This window comes from Vespa mandarinia, chromosome 6, assembly GCF_050613455.1.
Source record: "Vespa mandarinia isolate Hongniang chromosome 6, ASM5061345v1, whole genome shotgun sequence".
Lineage (NCBI taxonomy): Eukaryota > Metazoa > Arthropoda > Insecta > Hymenoptera > Vespidae > Vespa > Vespa mandarinia.
In genome coordinates this window covers 4,940,175-4,956,415 of record NC_140815.1, presented here as the reverse complement: position 1 = coordinate 4,956,415, position 16,241 = coordinate 4,940,175, and the positions used below count along the sequence as shown (strand labels likewise).

At 34.7% G+C, this 16,241-nt stretch overlaps 1 protein-coding gene across 1 annotated transcript; it reads right to left on the bottom strand.

The window, feature by feature from the left end:
• On the bottom strand, nucleotides 1–1,775 carry LOC146872955 (uncharacterized). The gene is made up of 3 exons (XM_085657653.1): nucleotides 1,572–1,775; nucleotides 268–420; nucleotides 1–192 (listed from the first exon to the last, which is right to left on the bottom strand). Exons 1-3 carry the CDS (start codon nucleotides 1,773–1,775, stop codon nucleotides 1–3), a joined length of 549 nt encoding a protein of 182 aa, XP_085513779.1.
• Nucleotides 1,776–16,241: the final 14,466 nt, after the last annotated feature.

The window sequence follows — 16,241 nt, the reverse complement described above, 5'->3', positions numbered from 1 at the left end:
TTATCCACGTTCATTGGTATTATCATCCTCGGTCGTTTTTTCATTTGTCTTTTCATGCTTAAAGACAATACTCGAAAGCTTTTCACAAACTTTTTGCGGTAAATTGACAAGAATATTCATTATCTTAAAAACCGCACGATTATATTTTTGAATCAATGAGTACCTCGTATTCTCAAGGGGAGGTATATTGATCTAAAGAAATGTATTCGTATGAATGGTATAACAATATGAACAAGGCAATGGCAATGGAAGCTACGTTATATTTACTTTGTCGATGTCTGGGAAAAATGGCAAGTTACCATCGGTGTACATCCAGTATAAAAGAGTGCCTACGATAGCACTTTTCAATAGAAAAATTACTATTATGAAAAATATCTGAGCACTCGTTCTTTGCGCTGGCTTCAATGGACACACGCATATCTAAAAACGTAATAAAAATGAATAAATAAATAAATTCGTTGAAAAGTTAAGTCCATGAAAAAAATTCATATATCGCCGGGATGAAGGAAGATGATCGTTTAAACGTCCATGAAAGATTTAATAGATTTTACGATAACCTATATTGAATAATTCGACAGATATTAAGCCTCGCGGAATGTTAGTTACCAATTGTGAAGTCACGTAGGAACCTGTCTCTAATGAGTATAGGGATTACTGACCGTTCTCTTCCATTAGAGACCAATCGACGTCACTATACCTCTACGCCATCCGTCGAGCTAATTCGAGGTAAACGCTACTAGCTATCGACTAACTAATTCCGTACAGGCGTTGGAACAACATCAACCACTTGTCCACCTTGTCAAGAGTCACGTATGCCAAGGTAAGTTAGTCTCATCGTAAGTGAACGTGTCGCATGAACTTATCCATCGGACAAAAAGGAAAGAAAATACTTCTAATGAAATATTTGTATATTTCATCTTACAAAAAGAAAAAGAAAGAAAGAAAAAAAAAAAAAAAAAAAGAAAAAAGAAAAAAAACGATCCTCGTTAAATCGCTAAACCATTGGGATATATTTTCTTTCCCGATACCGATATCGATCCTATCCCCTTAAAATGAATTCGTACAAAACACCAGTCGTTTTTATTCTCGAGATCACATATTTTTAAGACTCCGACGATTCGTATCGATCCATGAGCAATCTACTTTCCTACTCCTTCTAATATTAACGCTCACTTTCACAGTCAAGAGTTCGATCAAAACCAGGAAATTTACGTAAACCACTAAAACTTGGGCATTTACCCTTCGGCTTCGTTCAAATCGCTGGACGTACTGAACGCGTTATGTAAAGCCGCCCTACTTTCCACTTCAACAGTTTGTATATGTTCCGTGACGTGTTCGAAGCATGGTCAAACTTTCCGATTACAAACGACAAATTTAACGATTGGATGCACTTTGTATACGTAACATGTACAAATTTAAGTCACATAAACAGTTAAAGGTAAACTTTCCTTCGGCTTAGACTCTAAAGCAAATCATAAAGAAATGATTAATAATTTAGATATACTAATCTTTGTAATTCCACACGCAAAGGGTCGATTATATGAGTCGATTTATAAATAATATTATCTCACCTTCGGTGGACAAATTCTTTCCATATCCCTTCGTGTACAAATTTTAACGTGAACCGGCTTCGGCGTCCAATAAGATGAACTTCCTTGGCTCAAATTGGGACACGGTTCCGCTATATCTGCACTAACAAGTTTCTGTACTTCTTTTGGCTTGTTTGGTACTGATAGGTTGATGGCCCGCGCTATGCACTTTGTCCCTTTTTTCATTTTCCTTTCTCTATTATAAAGACCGCTGAAATCTTTGTTAGAGATTCTAAGCTTTCTTTTAAAATATCTTTCCAAGATGAATGGTTATATCCGGCCGAAATGAAGATTCGAAGATCAAAAAAGATCAAAAGCTTTTCTAAGAACGACGACCTTTGACAATGATAAAAATTCAAAAACGAATATTCCCGATAAAACTTTCAATATAACTTCGTTACTACGCGAAAAGGATTTTTAATAAGGAATAGCGAATCTCAAATTAAAAGGATAATATTATTCTATTCAAAATGCGATTGTACCCCGTTTTTCGTAGTTTACCAACAAAGGTTAAAATTTGATTTATGTTAAACTTTTGTACGAAAGATGCACAATTATATTTAACTTTTGCGTATTTATTAATCTAATTGAAAATAATATAAAACAAGAATAAAATCACGATCCTATATATATATATGTATATATATATATATATATATATATATATATGTATATAAATATATTTTTCTCATATAAAATGAGAATGACACTACTAAATTTTGACAAGCATAGCAAAACCACGAATTTTACATTTTACATAGTTCGCTCGAAATAGTCTTTCGATATTCAGCTATTCTTTTGTTCGATAAGAAGTGGAGATTCTCTTCTTTATGCGGCCTTCATACCCTGTGATTTATAACTCCGTCTCTTTTGCAAACAGATCGAGTTTCTCAGTATGCAGACTGAGGGGCACAAAGAATTCTTACCAAACTCTCCCACCTACAGTCGAATAAATCAAAAAGTACCAGTGCATTTTAGACGTCGATATAACGTGCACCATTATTCGTTGATAACAATTTTAATGCGTATTATTAAATTGCTAAATTATTAGAATAAAACTTCGTCCGAAGTAATATTTTATAAATATAGTGATCATAAGAACGGGATAATCCAATATAAATTCAAGATATACGAAAACTTAATAAGAAATTGATAAGAAACTGAATAAAATATCTTAGTATGGTACCGTTCATGATAATACGCTTCTAGCTTATTCACCGAACAATATTTATATATTCCTAGCCGCATATCGTGCATTTTCTCGCTACAAAAATACTTCGTTTTTCGTTTCTCGATCTAGGATTCCAATCTGGATATAATGAAAGGAACCGTGGTATATAGGCAAAACTACGCGCGCATATAAAACACGATGAGAAGGATAAAGGCGAAAGGAATAATATACGTCGAATGTTCCAACGAGTTTCTTTTCCTATTTCTCCTTTTTCAATTCAAGAAAGTTCTTAACGAGAGCAAAAAAAAAAGAAATAGAAAAGACGAGTAACAGAGAAAATAATATATATATATATATATATATATATATATATATATATATATATAATATATATATATATATATATATATATAATATATATATATATATATATATATATCCGTGTATAATATTTTCAACATGACAATAAAGTTAATTTACCGATTCTTCTAAAAGATCACGAGAACCTTAAAAGTATAAACATTTTTGGAAAAATGTCGAATACATCGTGTTGGCAATTTGTTCGTGGATATAAATCGTCGATATCAGCCACCTAGTCGCAAGTTGGAGAGCCATCCGTGCGACATAGATCACTTTTTATCGCGAGATGCCACGGGTCCGATGTGTATGCTTATTAATAGACATCCTGGCACCCTTAGATCCCCTACGTAAAAATATGGCCGCGGTTCGGCCAGAAAACGGGGAATTTTTACAGAGGGGCAGAAGAACGCGAGAAGGGTGGAAAGTACTCGTACTATGCTAGGGCGAAAGGAGAAACGAGAGAAGAGAATGGAAATGAGAGGTCGACCGAGATACGGTATATATATATACATGCATATATACGTACATATATATATATGTATATATATATATATACACATGCACATATACGTACATATATACATATATATACATACGTACGTACATACAGCAGCACGAATAAACACATACGCGTGTCACCTATGAATAAATATATGTATATATGTATGCATGCATGTAGATATGTATGTATATTTGAGGGCATTTATAACGACACGGATATCCCTAGTAACGCTATTTCACTCGTCATTATTTCGAATTATTTCTCATCTTTGAACGAATACAGTGAAATCGATAAATTAATCATCTTCGTAAACGAAGCATGTGTGGACATTTCCTATGAATAAACACGCGTTTTGTAAGCAATCGATCGATCTGTTTTCGAAATGATAGATACTTGTGCGGTCAGGAGATTGCAAAAAAAAGAAAAAGAAAGGTGAAAAATGCTTTTTTACCTTTCAAGTAGAAAATCGATCGATCGATCAATCGAGTCATTGAATTGCCAACGTACGACCTATTAATTTTAACCACAGATTTCTTTTTACTTATTGTAAAAAAAAAAAAAAAAAAACCTTGATTCCGTGTATAATACTACTTTACAGTATTAAGCATTTAATTGTGCAAAAGAAGATTCGATTTTAAGAAAGAGGATCATAAGCTCTCTTCATATCTCAATGATGACTCGGAGAATCGTTTTACTCGTCTCTTTCGCAAAAGAGAGGAAACTTCAGAATTTGTTCAATTTGTCAGATCCGGTAGACTCGAGTTCGCGTTTTTTCTACAAAACGCACTGAAAACCTGTGGAAAATTTGTTCGTAAAATGCATACTCGTCGAGGTGGAAATTTCGAGGATGAAAAGAGGCGCCGCCACGACGAGTGGCGCAACAAAAAAAGACGACAGCGAAAGAAAACGAACGACTCCTAAAGGAAAGTTTGAGGATGTTGGGAAGGAGCAGCGGTGAGGTATAGAGGTAGAGAAGGAAGATGGGAACGTACGAAAGTAGGATAGAGAAGACTTAGAAAAGGGGAGAAAAAAGAGAAAGAAAGAAAGAAAGAAAGAGCTGTAGTAAAAGAGAAAGAGAGAGAGAGAAAGAAAGAGGGGAGGAGTGGAAAGGTATATAGAAATGGAAGGATATTAAGAAAAGGAAGATGTAAGGCGCATGAAACTCGACTCGCAGCTGAAGAAGCGGTAATTACCCCAGGAATAAGGTGCGCATCAACGGCAATCAGGCTATAACTCGTGAAATAATTAATTTATAATTAAGAGACGCCCTAGATCACATGACACCGCTGGGTAATCTCCAATATAAGTTTTTCCTTTTTACCTCTCTCTCTCTCTCTCTCTCTCTCCCTCTCTCTCTCTCTCTCTCTCTCTCTTTCACGAACAGTATTTCAACTTTTACAGCTTGTTATGTAAAAATAAATAAAGAAAAGCAAAATATTTCCTCTAATTAATTCTTGATGTTTATCAAAACGAATCGAAACGCATCGAACTATCGAACACATTTAAAATTGTCAAGTTTAAACGACAGAGAGAGAGAGAGAGAGAGAGAGAGAGAGAGAGGAATTACTAACTAATATATCTCGATGAAACGAAATTACAAATCGATTTTTTCTTCTTTACAACTTTTCGAATCCGATCAGGAGTTTTACACTCGTCGAATCAGTAGAATACGAAAGAAGATGAGAAATGTATGTAAAAATGGCGATCGCAAAACGATAAAAAAAGATTCACGAGGTGCTTGGTCATAACGATAAACTTTAAGAAAATCACGAGGTCGTAGACCTAACTAAGGTATTTTCTAAAGGAATAAGAAAAAGATAAAGAAAGAAAAGAGGAAAAGAGCTAACGGCGAGAGAGGCGGAAAGGAACGTAGGAAACTAATTTTCACGATATTAGTCTTACAAAATTGGTTATTGATGTTCCGTTCGTCGGCCGATAATAGCGAACGGAAGCGAATCTTTCCGGAAGGTCGTAAGTCCGGGAGGGCCGTGAATCCTTACCACCCTCGCAATGTACTCACACCAATGGCCCGTCCTTTCTAAAAGAATTACTTTCTTAACGGGCGTTAAATCGACTTTACCTCTCTCTCTCTCTCTCCCTCTCTCTCTCTCTCTCTCTTTCTTTCTCTCCATCGAGAAAGCGAGAGAGAGAAAGAGAGAGAGAGAGAGAGAGAAGGAGATCTTCGACACTCTACGATTGACAAATATTTTATGGTACTACCTTGTTTCGATCTTTCGCCAGGTTCTCGCCCTTATCCTCGTCCCATATCTCTCCTTGTACTATCCGTTTCTACCTAACGAAATCTCAAGGATGTACCGCGAATGCGCCTACAAGCACTCTTTCCTTCGTTCCTAACAAATGACCGGTTGAATCTTTTGGCTTGTTTCCAAGAATCCCTGCCTGTCTAGAGGACTGCCCCAAAGAATTTCCCCGAATTCCGGTGGAAAATCGGTGGCCTCGGAAAAATATTTACTTCCACCGAACGTAAAGCCGATATATCTCGATAAAATACGATATTACGAGGTGATGGCGGTGAGAAAGAGGCGCATGACGACCACATAAATCGATTTCCTATGCGATCATATCGGTCGTTGAACGTCCAAGAGCACTCTACCGTCACGCTCTTCTTTCCAATCGCCAACTTTACCTCTCTTTCTCTTCTTCTATCTTCATCATTCCCTCTCTCCCGTTTCTACCCGTCGATCCTCCTTCGTCTCCCGTCTTTCAACGATCCTATTAAGGAGACGAAGGTCTAATAATTTTTAATCACCACTCGACTCATCAAACCTTCGTCGTCTCCATTTTTAATATCGATCATAAAACGATACTAATACTAAACTTCTCATGTAATATATAACATCGAACGAAAGAGAAAATATAAAAAGGGTAAATAGAATCTCCCTCGCTACGAAACGTTTCTAATCCGTGGATTGGTCGATTTGACGGTCGGAGAGATAAGTTCGATGGGATTCTACGAATTCGATTGATCGTGCTTCCTGGCTATAGAAGAGCTGAGTGTAAGAGAGGGCGAAGAGAGCTCTCTCGGCCTTGGCTAGGATATATGATTCGCGGCGGTGTCGTAAATTGAGATTAGTCCGGGATTTCGGTGGTACGCCGTACCACGAGGAGATTTCAAGAGAAAGAGAGAAAGAGAGAGAGAGAGAAAGAGAGAGGGAACTACCAATCCAAACTTCCCGCCGAGATTCAGAATCTTCGTACTCTCTCGCAAAGGAGTATTGCGAGGTACCGACTCCGAACGACTCGAATTATCGACTCGAGCGAGCGTTTAACGCGGCCGCTCGCATACCAAATCCATCTTTCTTCTTCTTCGTTCTTGTTCCTTGCCCACATCTCTTGTCCTCGAATCGACCGATATCACTCGCAAGGGATCGATTAGAATACCCTCGAGGAATTTCCCCAATGTATAAACTTCCAAGCAACGAAAAAGCCATTTTATTTGAGCTTCCCTTTTCGCCGAAGACCGAACCTGTCATCGCCGTCCTTCTCAATCTTGTATCGTGATCGAAACGTGTTTAATAAACCAATTCCTAGGTCGGACCTAAACTCATCGCTCTGAGAAAACTCTGATTCGCAACACGTGTGTTACCCTGTTTCTATTCTAATACACGTATTTAATAGTAATAATGCTTACGTATATAATGATTTGATTTTGTGGAAAAATTTTAGAAAAATAATTATAATCACAGAACACAACTTCTGATATAACACTCTATTAATAATATAGATCTTTGATGGATCTTAGTTAAATCTAATTGTCGTACACAATTCTTGCTAGATATCTTGGTGCCACTGATTCTTGGTGAATCCTAATTCCTATCTGGTTGATCTTGGTAAATCTTAGATGCTATTTCATTCGTAATTTCTTTGAGACGCTGGTTCACATCTCTCGGCTCACAATCCGGCAAGATCATCGGATAATTTAAAGAAAAAGATAAAGGAAAAAGGGAAAGAATGCGTAGGAGGAGTTTGTGTAAAAAGTTAAAAAAAAAAAAAAAGTAAAGAAAGAAATGATTCAAATCTTCGATCGATCGAAGATTTCTCCGGATTGTCCAATTAAAATATGTTTGAACAATTTCTCTGATTTGACAACTAAAAAGAAAAAGAGATACATAGTTCAAAAGGAATATTTTAGTTTTTAGATGATAATACTTCGGATCCTATTCTGATCCGACTGTAACTATGTCTGCATAGCATGTTTGTTTAAGAATACCCTCGGTGAATGCCAAATGTGTTTATTGCGTTTAGACTTGCATATCCAAGACCCTAGAGTAAACAGATTATCTATTTTACGAAATTATTTAAACAAGCGAATGATAATATATGATTTGATCGGTACACCAGTTATAATGGTATACCAACGTAAGGACTTTGCTCGACACGATTTTAACTTTAAAATGAAATAGTACTTCGAGGTGAGTGTAATAAAAGTCACCGTACTTGTCCTCGGATCTTATCTCCGCATTATCTATACAGAAAAATCTTTGTCATCGTCATCGTATACCGTTCACATCGTAATTTTCGATTAGATTTTCGCGACAAACCTTCGTTCCCTCTTCACTCCAAGTTATTACAAGTGCACAAATGAGATTATTTGTCTCTCGTACAACGATTTCAACCATTTCAAAAGTCGTAAGAGAAGAGAATAAAATTACGAGTGCTACGATAAAAGAGCTACCATGGAATTTCGTATTAAAAAAGGTAAAAAATAAAAACGAATGTAAAAACGTTGTCAATCCAGCATGTTGAATAATATTGCAATTTCTTTTCCTTTCATAAATTTCCCATTTATTATTTTCTTTCTAGAAAAGCATATATCCATTCTGGGAACATTCATCAACTGTAACTCTTTCGATAGCAAAGATATGTCGATAGTAATAGCTGATTCCGGCTTACAAAAAAATTCTCAAACGAAAATAACGCAATGTTGATAGTGAACGACTGTGAAATGAAAAAAAAAAAAAGAAAAGCAGAAACTCGCAAAAATGTGCGTGTTGTTAATCAAAAACATGTTTGATATGCGTAACGTCTCATTTACACGGAATTTTCCTAGTAAATTCATAGAAAACGAAATCTTTCTCTTCCCTTTTGAAAAAGAGAATGACAAAAGAAATACAGGAGAAAGGTAGAAGCAAAGATAGAAAGGATTCCGGAAAGAAGGTGTGAAAAATACTTTACCCATACAGAAGGTACAATTAGATTCACTAGGTAGAAGAAAGTCTCTTACGTCGTTGGGACATACATAATGTATTTTCCGATAGGTACGTGTTCCTGTAAATAAAATACATGTGGGCGAACTGGAGCAAGTTGGTGCCCTCGAAAAAGAAGAAAGAAAGTATTTACGTGAGGTACGTTCGTAGTAAATATCCCAACATGCAACGTAAACGAGTATCGTGCATTTCAGTAAAAGTACCAACGTCAGTCACAATTGAAAGAAAAAAAAAAAAAAAAAAAAATGAAATAAAAGTAAAAAATTGAAAGATCGAAAAAAAGAGAGAGAGAGATATAAATGAGTAATTGATCAAAATTATATTCACCGATTGTTCCTACGAACAAAAAAAGAAAAAAAAAAGATGATAAATCGCTTATGACGGATGTGTGTAATTCTTAAACAAAAATTAATGTCATATATGATATATTTTCTTATAGATGACCATTAGAAAGTTCGTCACGCAACACGAATGAAACTTTCGCAGATATGCTTTCCTTTCTAACTATAATTCGTGTTTCGAGAACGTTATAATGTAAGGATAAACGCGGTTTCACGTGGTAGCACGCGCGAGAAAAGATGTCGGAGACAGGAAAGGTGAAACATTTACGTGAGAGACCGTGTAAAAGCACGACGAAACTCGCAGCTCGTCTAACGACGTTCAAGGGACCAGCAAATTCACGTTGCTCTAACGAAACTCCTGCACTTCGCGAGTTACGTTCCTGACGACGAGGAGAAACAAAATTTAAAAGTTCTAATGAAGTGTAGCAGCTCGCATAAGCGTTCATAGGTTGCGAATATGTCATCTTTTATTTTTATTCTTTTCCTTTTTTTTTTTTTTTTTTTTATTCTCTTTTTCTAGTCTTTTATTTTTGGGGTCTTTCTTTTATATTCACTCAAAAAGGTACGAAATAACGTAGGAGAGAAAATTAAAACTACGTTGGCACGGAATGTAGAAGCAAAAGAGGATACACTTCTACACGCATACTTTTCGTTATACAAATTGTGAAAAAGAATATAATATTTGAAAAGTGTATCAAAAGTACATCCTCGTTTTGGGTGGAAAAAGATGACCAAATGATAAGTTCACACGGTAGTATTCTTCAAGAACGCTGTTAGGCATGTTCGCTTCTTTCGTACTTTCTCTAGCTAACGTATTCATATAAACGAGAGAGAAAGAGAGAGAAAAAGAGATAGACAGAGAGAGGGGGAAGGGATAGAGAGAAAGAAAGAGACAAGAAAAAGAGAAACAAGAAAAGAGCGAATAGAACTTTTGCAAGATATGAAACACTTGGAGCATTAACCTAATATTTACCTCAATCAAATATTGTCGCACCTGCGCGATACTCCAGTTTCTCGCTGAAAAGTCGTTCAAAATTTGAGCACTGTGAAGATTCTGTCTGACATTTGCTTGAACTAAACGACGACGTCATACATATGTGAGATTTATCTTTACCAAGTCAGAGTGTACTCAAGCACGTAAACTGTACTCACAGCATTTAAGCATACTAACGTTCCTAATTTCACGCGTTTGTCGTTTCACTAGTCCGTTCAACTATATCAGAAAATAACAAACATAATAAACATTGACAAAAAAGAAATCATTAATTCTATCCATCGTAGCTTTCAAATTATCTGATAATAAAGAATTTTACGATCCGACGATTTGACGATTTAACGCTCGGAAATCTGTATTTCCGAACGGAACGAACAATTAATATAGAGAATAATTAACGCCTCTATTTGAACTATTCGCTTCAGCAAATTCTCATAAAAACTCTGTAATCTGATTCCATTGATCCGTCATATCCAAAGTATCGATATTCTCTAATCCTGCACACACGTACCACCGATAAAAATTTATGCCTTGAAGCGTACTCGCTGATATCAAGAAATCTGATCTTAACAATGTCGCACAAAAAAAAAAAAAAAGAAAATACATATATATTATATATTATATTAAAAATACCCGATTGACTCGAATTTCCATTGATGTGTACATCGTACAAACATTCATGGTAGCGTAAACAAAGGGAAAAAAAACAAAAACAAAAAAACGAAAAAAATAAAATTGAGAAAGCTTCGATTCAAGGATTATATGTATTAAGAAAAAAAAAAGAAAGAGAAAAAAGAAAAAAAAAAGAAAAAACAGCAGTCAAATCACGGGATATAATGATATCGATATGATATATGTACGTAGATAGGAAGGTATATGTAGATATATGTATATGTATATGTATATGCGACCATAAGAGGTAACGTAACGGTTAAGGAAGAAGATATTCATTTCACGCGTGCCCGACTGTAAATGCGAAGATATAGCTAGAGTTATATATCATCCCTTCCGAAGGACTTTAAATCAGGATAGGAGCTGAATAACCTACAGGACCTGCTTCTCCCTCGGGAGCATAGAACCACTGTGGAATTCCAAACGCAGTCGCGGATCTCGAATCTTTGATATACGTATTGACTTCGAAGTTGCCCTTCCTTCAAAGATTATCCCATTCGTCCTCTTCGGGCATCGCGATAAATAGACAATATAGATTCCGATCTCCGTATATATATATATATATTTTTTTGAAATCAGATTTCCAATTCGGTGACGTATACCTACAACATGTGAGACCGAAATAAAATTATAATCATGTATTATCCTGATATATCAAGATAAATGTTCAATAAAATATTCTTCCCGTTGTATATGTAATAATATCGAGAAAAAAAAAGGACACTTTGTTGATTATGAAATATCTGAATTTTTATCTTAGCAAACTGCATTAATTACAAGCAATAGATCCAATTAAAAGTACTATCATGTTAAAACACTGCTACCGAGGGATAGAGAAAGAGAGGAAAAGAAAGAGAAGAAGAGAGAGAAAGAGAGAGAGAGAGAAAGAAGCTATTCTCCAGCGTTTCGTACACTGCGATTCCGCATGGATTGGAGGGTCGAATGGGGGCTGAGGACCGAGGAGAAGGGGGAGAAGAACGGTACGACGGTACGGGGTTGAACCAGGGGTAGGACGCGAGGGCTTAAAAATATGATTTTAATACCACTGCTCCGGGGGTCGCCGTATATCACGCTTTTGTCCGCCTACTATTGTCTCTACGCTGGACTCACACCCTCTCGAAAGCGTCGTCCCTTCGCTCTTCCACGTCCAATCCCATCCCCTCCGACGGACCGACGAATCCCCCACCCCCATTCTCCGTCATACTTCGCCTCGCCCTTCATCCGATAGAGCTACCTCGACGATTCACCAAACCAAATCTTTCTAATTGAAAATTTTTGCACGTCCCTTCTTTACCTCGACTTTTTTGCGAAAATCAAGATTTTGAACGTTATTACAATTATTGTAATTTTCGACTGATAAATATTAAGAGCTTTCATTTCTAATTCGTTTCAATACTGATTTCTTATCGACACGTTAAATTTAATTGGATCTCGGACCTTTTAAATATTGGAAATGAATACATTTTATTTCAACAGAATCCCATTTTCTTTTTATCTACAAAAATTGCATTACCCTTAAGATTCATGTTTATTGGATTCGCATACATTAAATGTATTAATCGTTAAAAATAGTTATCCTTCATTGAATTATTTTAGCTCGAAATAAATCGAGGATCGTGCTTCTCGTTTATTTATATTAATTCGAGTTAAGTTCTGAATGTTAACATACATTACGAATGGTTTAATATCTAAACCATTCGTAAATTCGCTCGCACCCCATGTACTTTATTATCTCATATATTTATCTATGACATACAAGTTTGTTATACGTAAGAGACAATTTGTCCAATTCAAATGTAACTTTTTTTAACGATGTCAATTCACAAAATTCTTTTTATTAATAAAACAAAAATCAAGTTATCTTTTCCATGATTAATAATCCCCTTTTTATATATTAACGACTTTGTCTGTAGCATAAATTTCAAGACAAATTTATTTACTTTCTGAAGATAATTCTACAAAAGAAAAAACATGCATTTTATCTTTCAGCATGTTGAAACAACCATGTCAAAACATTGAAAATATGGGTTTTTATGGGATGGTTTTGCTTTTATGGAATACGTGAGAACAAAGTACGAGACGAAGGTAGTAAATTCGAATTAAACATGAATGACCGATTTCGAAAGAAAAATTATAATACGAGTACAATGCACTGTAAAATCCACTGTGACAACAATCGTTTCTCGTAATGTTGAAGTATCTATGTATATGTCCTACATACTATACGTGAATATAAATCAAACGGTATCGTACGAAAATATTCGAAATTACCAAGAATTTTGTACAGAGATTTTCTCTTACTTTCAATAACATTATTCTTTAAAAATCAAATACGAACGAACATGATGATAATGATAAAGCGATTGATTTAAATAAATAGGAAGAAGAAAAAAGATGTAATTCATGAATTTCATTACAATACGTTTCCGTATTCTCGTCCATTTTAATAAGTTGTAAAACGACATCTGAAAATGCAATAAATATTATTAACCGGATCATAAACTATTATCTGAATTAATTGGATAGCTATCAAACATATCTCAAGCTTTTGATAGCAAAGCCATTTGATATTACTAGATTATTATATATGCGGCCGGAACCTAAATAGTACATACGGACACACTCTCCTACGCTCATAGGCTCGTTACACACTTGATACAGGAGGTTGGTGCAGGAACTTGATGCAAATAGTCGAGCACGAGCGCCTATACAAACCGATAGAGAGATATTCGTATGGTTACATATATATATATATATATATATATATATATATATATATATATATAACACTGTCGGTACCTCTACCGATATATCATTGCGTCGTTTATTCACTATCGACGGGCACGACTTGAATTCGCGGACGATTGGCTGCGCCGCATGCGTGTGAACTAACTTAAAAGTGAGAACACGCTTGAATGCTCTGTCAAACGATCCTGCAAGATCATCTTTTCCTCCTCTTTCTTTCTCCCTCCCCTCCCCACTCCTCTCTCTCTTTCTCTTAATTTTTATAATTAAAGGACGATACATCGAACTCAAAAATCCAACCTCGTTAAAATCTTGCGGATTATGAAAAATGCTATCAGTTAATTTGATTTACCTTTGATATAATTTAAGAACACGAATTCTTAAGTAAAATTAAGCTATATCAAAGAGACTCCTGGTTAATCTCTGAGTCTTATCCCCCATACTGTCGATAGATTATACCTGTGAATTTCTATATTCCTTCGGGCGATGCAAAAATGAGCAAGGGGTAATCTTCCTTTTATAAAGCATCGGCACATTGCATTTATATTATATCGTTCGGGATATTAACCAAACGCTAGGATCGTTTTACATAGGAGAAACGAGCAACGAGATTCTCGGTATGCTTATATGTCGTTTCACCAAGATGAGGAATACAAAGGGTCGCTGTCCTCAAAGGGTCTCATTTCATTCGCGTTTAGCTCCTCCTTTTAAGAATTTCCTTTTCGCTGATCCTAAGGTCGAGATAAAAGAGGAAAGTTTACCTTCTCGAGAAGATGCAAGTATAGTTAAATGAAAATAAGCAACAACACGATAAAAATTGACAAATATTAAAAAGCTTCGTACTATTGGACCTATTTTGTTCTGCGACATTTTGTCCGAGACTAGTGAAATGTCTGCTTTTCCATTTTATAAGAAAATCAAATTGAAAATAACTAAATAATATTATTATACGTGTGATATAATGTAAAAAAAAAAAAAAAGAGAAAGTATCATATATTTATCATTAAATGTAATTTATATTAAATAATAAGGAAAAAAAAATATTGATGAGGTATGATTCAAACGATACGTATAAGCATTTATTGGGTTGTCAGTTACCATAAAATATCAAAGAGCATTGCTTTTGCATTGTAACAGTGCGAGGGTTAATTCATTGCCGTGCGTATACACGATGAATTATGATTTCCATCGATGATCGTAATATCTCTGATACGCGCCATTGCCTTTCCGTTAGGATCGAACTTGGTGTGAAAGCTACGAACATTGTAATAGAAAATATACCAAGTTACAGTAACATTGAGCGAACGAGTATAACGTATTTCATCGATTTCATTTTCCTATATTGTTATTTTGCAAAGCTATACGGTATATTGAAACATGATATTAATTACATTTGATATCGATGATTCGTCGAATAATTCATTCTCTTCACGATAAAAGATAAATATAAATAACATATGTATACCGCATGTTAGCATTGAAACATATATAACAAAAGATTTAATGCCAAGTTTTGTAAACATTGAATACACGTTTTTTTTCTTTTTTTTTTTTACGAGATTATACGTAATAAACGGAGTAGATAAAACGTATTAAAACATAAAAGCAACAAAATATTAATGGGAACGAGCACGTCCGTTTCTAATAAATAGACATTCGTGAGAAAATTATCTTAAGGGCCTGAATAGCTCCTAAGGGCCTGGATAGTTGGATAGTGATTTAAAACAATATCTTATAATCTACCTTATATTATCGAAGAGTACAATTTGATTCTGAGAATAAACTATTACAAATTAAAATGTTTCATTTGTCAAATCTCTTTTCTTTCTCGAATAAATTGAGGATGAAACGAAAACGTGTATAATGATTAATAAATATCTATCGCTTACCAACGAGTATTACGTCTCATCTTAAGAATCAGCCGAGATTTATTGATCATGGAAATTAACGTCTTACTTCCGTCGAGGCTCGATGAATACTAACATTACGAGCAATACAAAAACATTGAGAATTACGAGCTCTAAAGGACATAAACAGATCGATATAACATAATAATATGTACAAGGACACGGTAAGAAATTCTCTACTAATACATTGACGAAATTGTTTATCACTAACCTTCATTCATAATATCATGTATGTATTATAAAAGTCCCAAATAATTTTGACATTACCTTCAAACATCTAAAGGAAAATTTATTTAGATCACTTCTAGAAATCTAGAATAAAATACGCGCAAAATTTCTCTTTCATTTTCTTTTTTTGACATCGTCGAAATTCTATCAATGTGTATAAAAAATATTACAAACTCGAAACTCATATTTTATTTATATACGTAGTTGTTCACGTATAACTTTCTATGAGATAATAATTTTCGTCTGAAATATATGAATAATGAAATGAAAACGGAAGGCAAATAAATAAATGAAAATTAAACATCTATCCCATTAAAATTATTCTAATTTTCCTCCATTTCTATTAATTAATATTATTATCGGTTGTATTGATTAAATTAATGCTGATCAATATTGAACCTTTTTGTAGTACGTGCTCTTTACTTTCGATAAAATAATATTTACACACTTTGCTTAATAATTTTAGACAATTTTTTAGAATAAAAAAAAAAAACAAAAAAAAAG

Bases quoted from the DNA above. Each gene is read 5' to 3' on its own strand.
- LOC146872955 (XM_085657653.1), bottom strand. From the start codon at position 1,775: ATGAAAAAAGGGACAAAGTGCATAGCGCGGGCCATCAACCTATCAGTA. The intron at 421-1,571 runs GTGAGATAATAT...TTACGTTTTTAG, and splicing joins AAAGAATTTGTCCACCGAAG to ATATGCGTGTGTCCATTGAA. The intron at 193-267 runs GTAAATATAACG...ACATTTCTTTAG, and splicing joins TTTTCCCAGACATCGACAAA to ATCAATATACCTCCCCTTGA.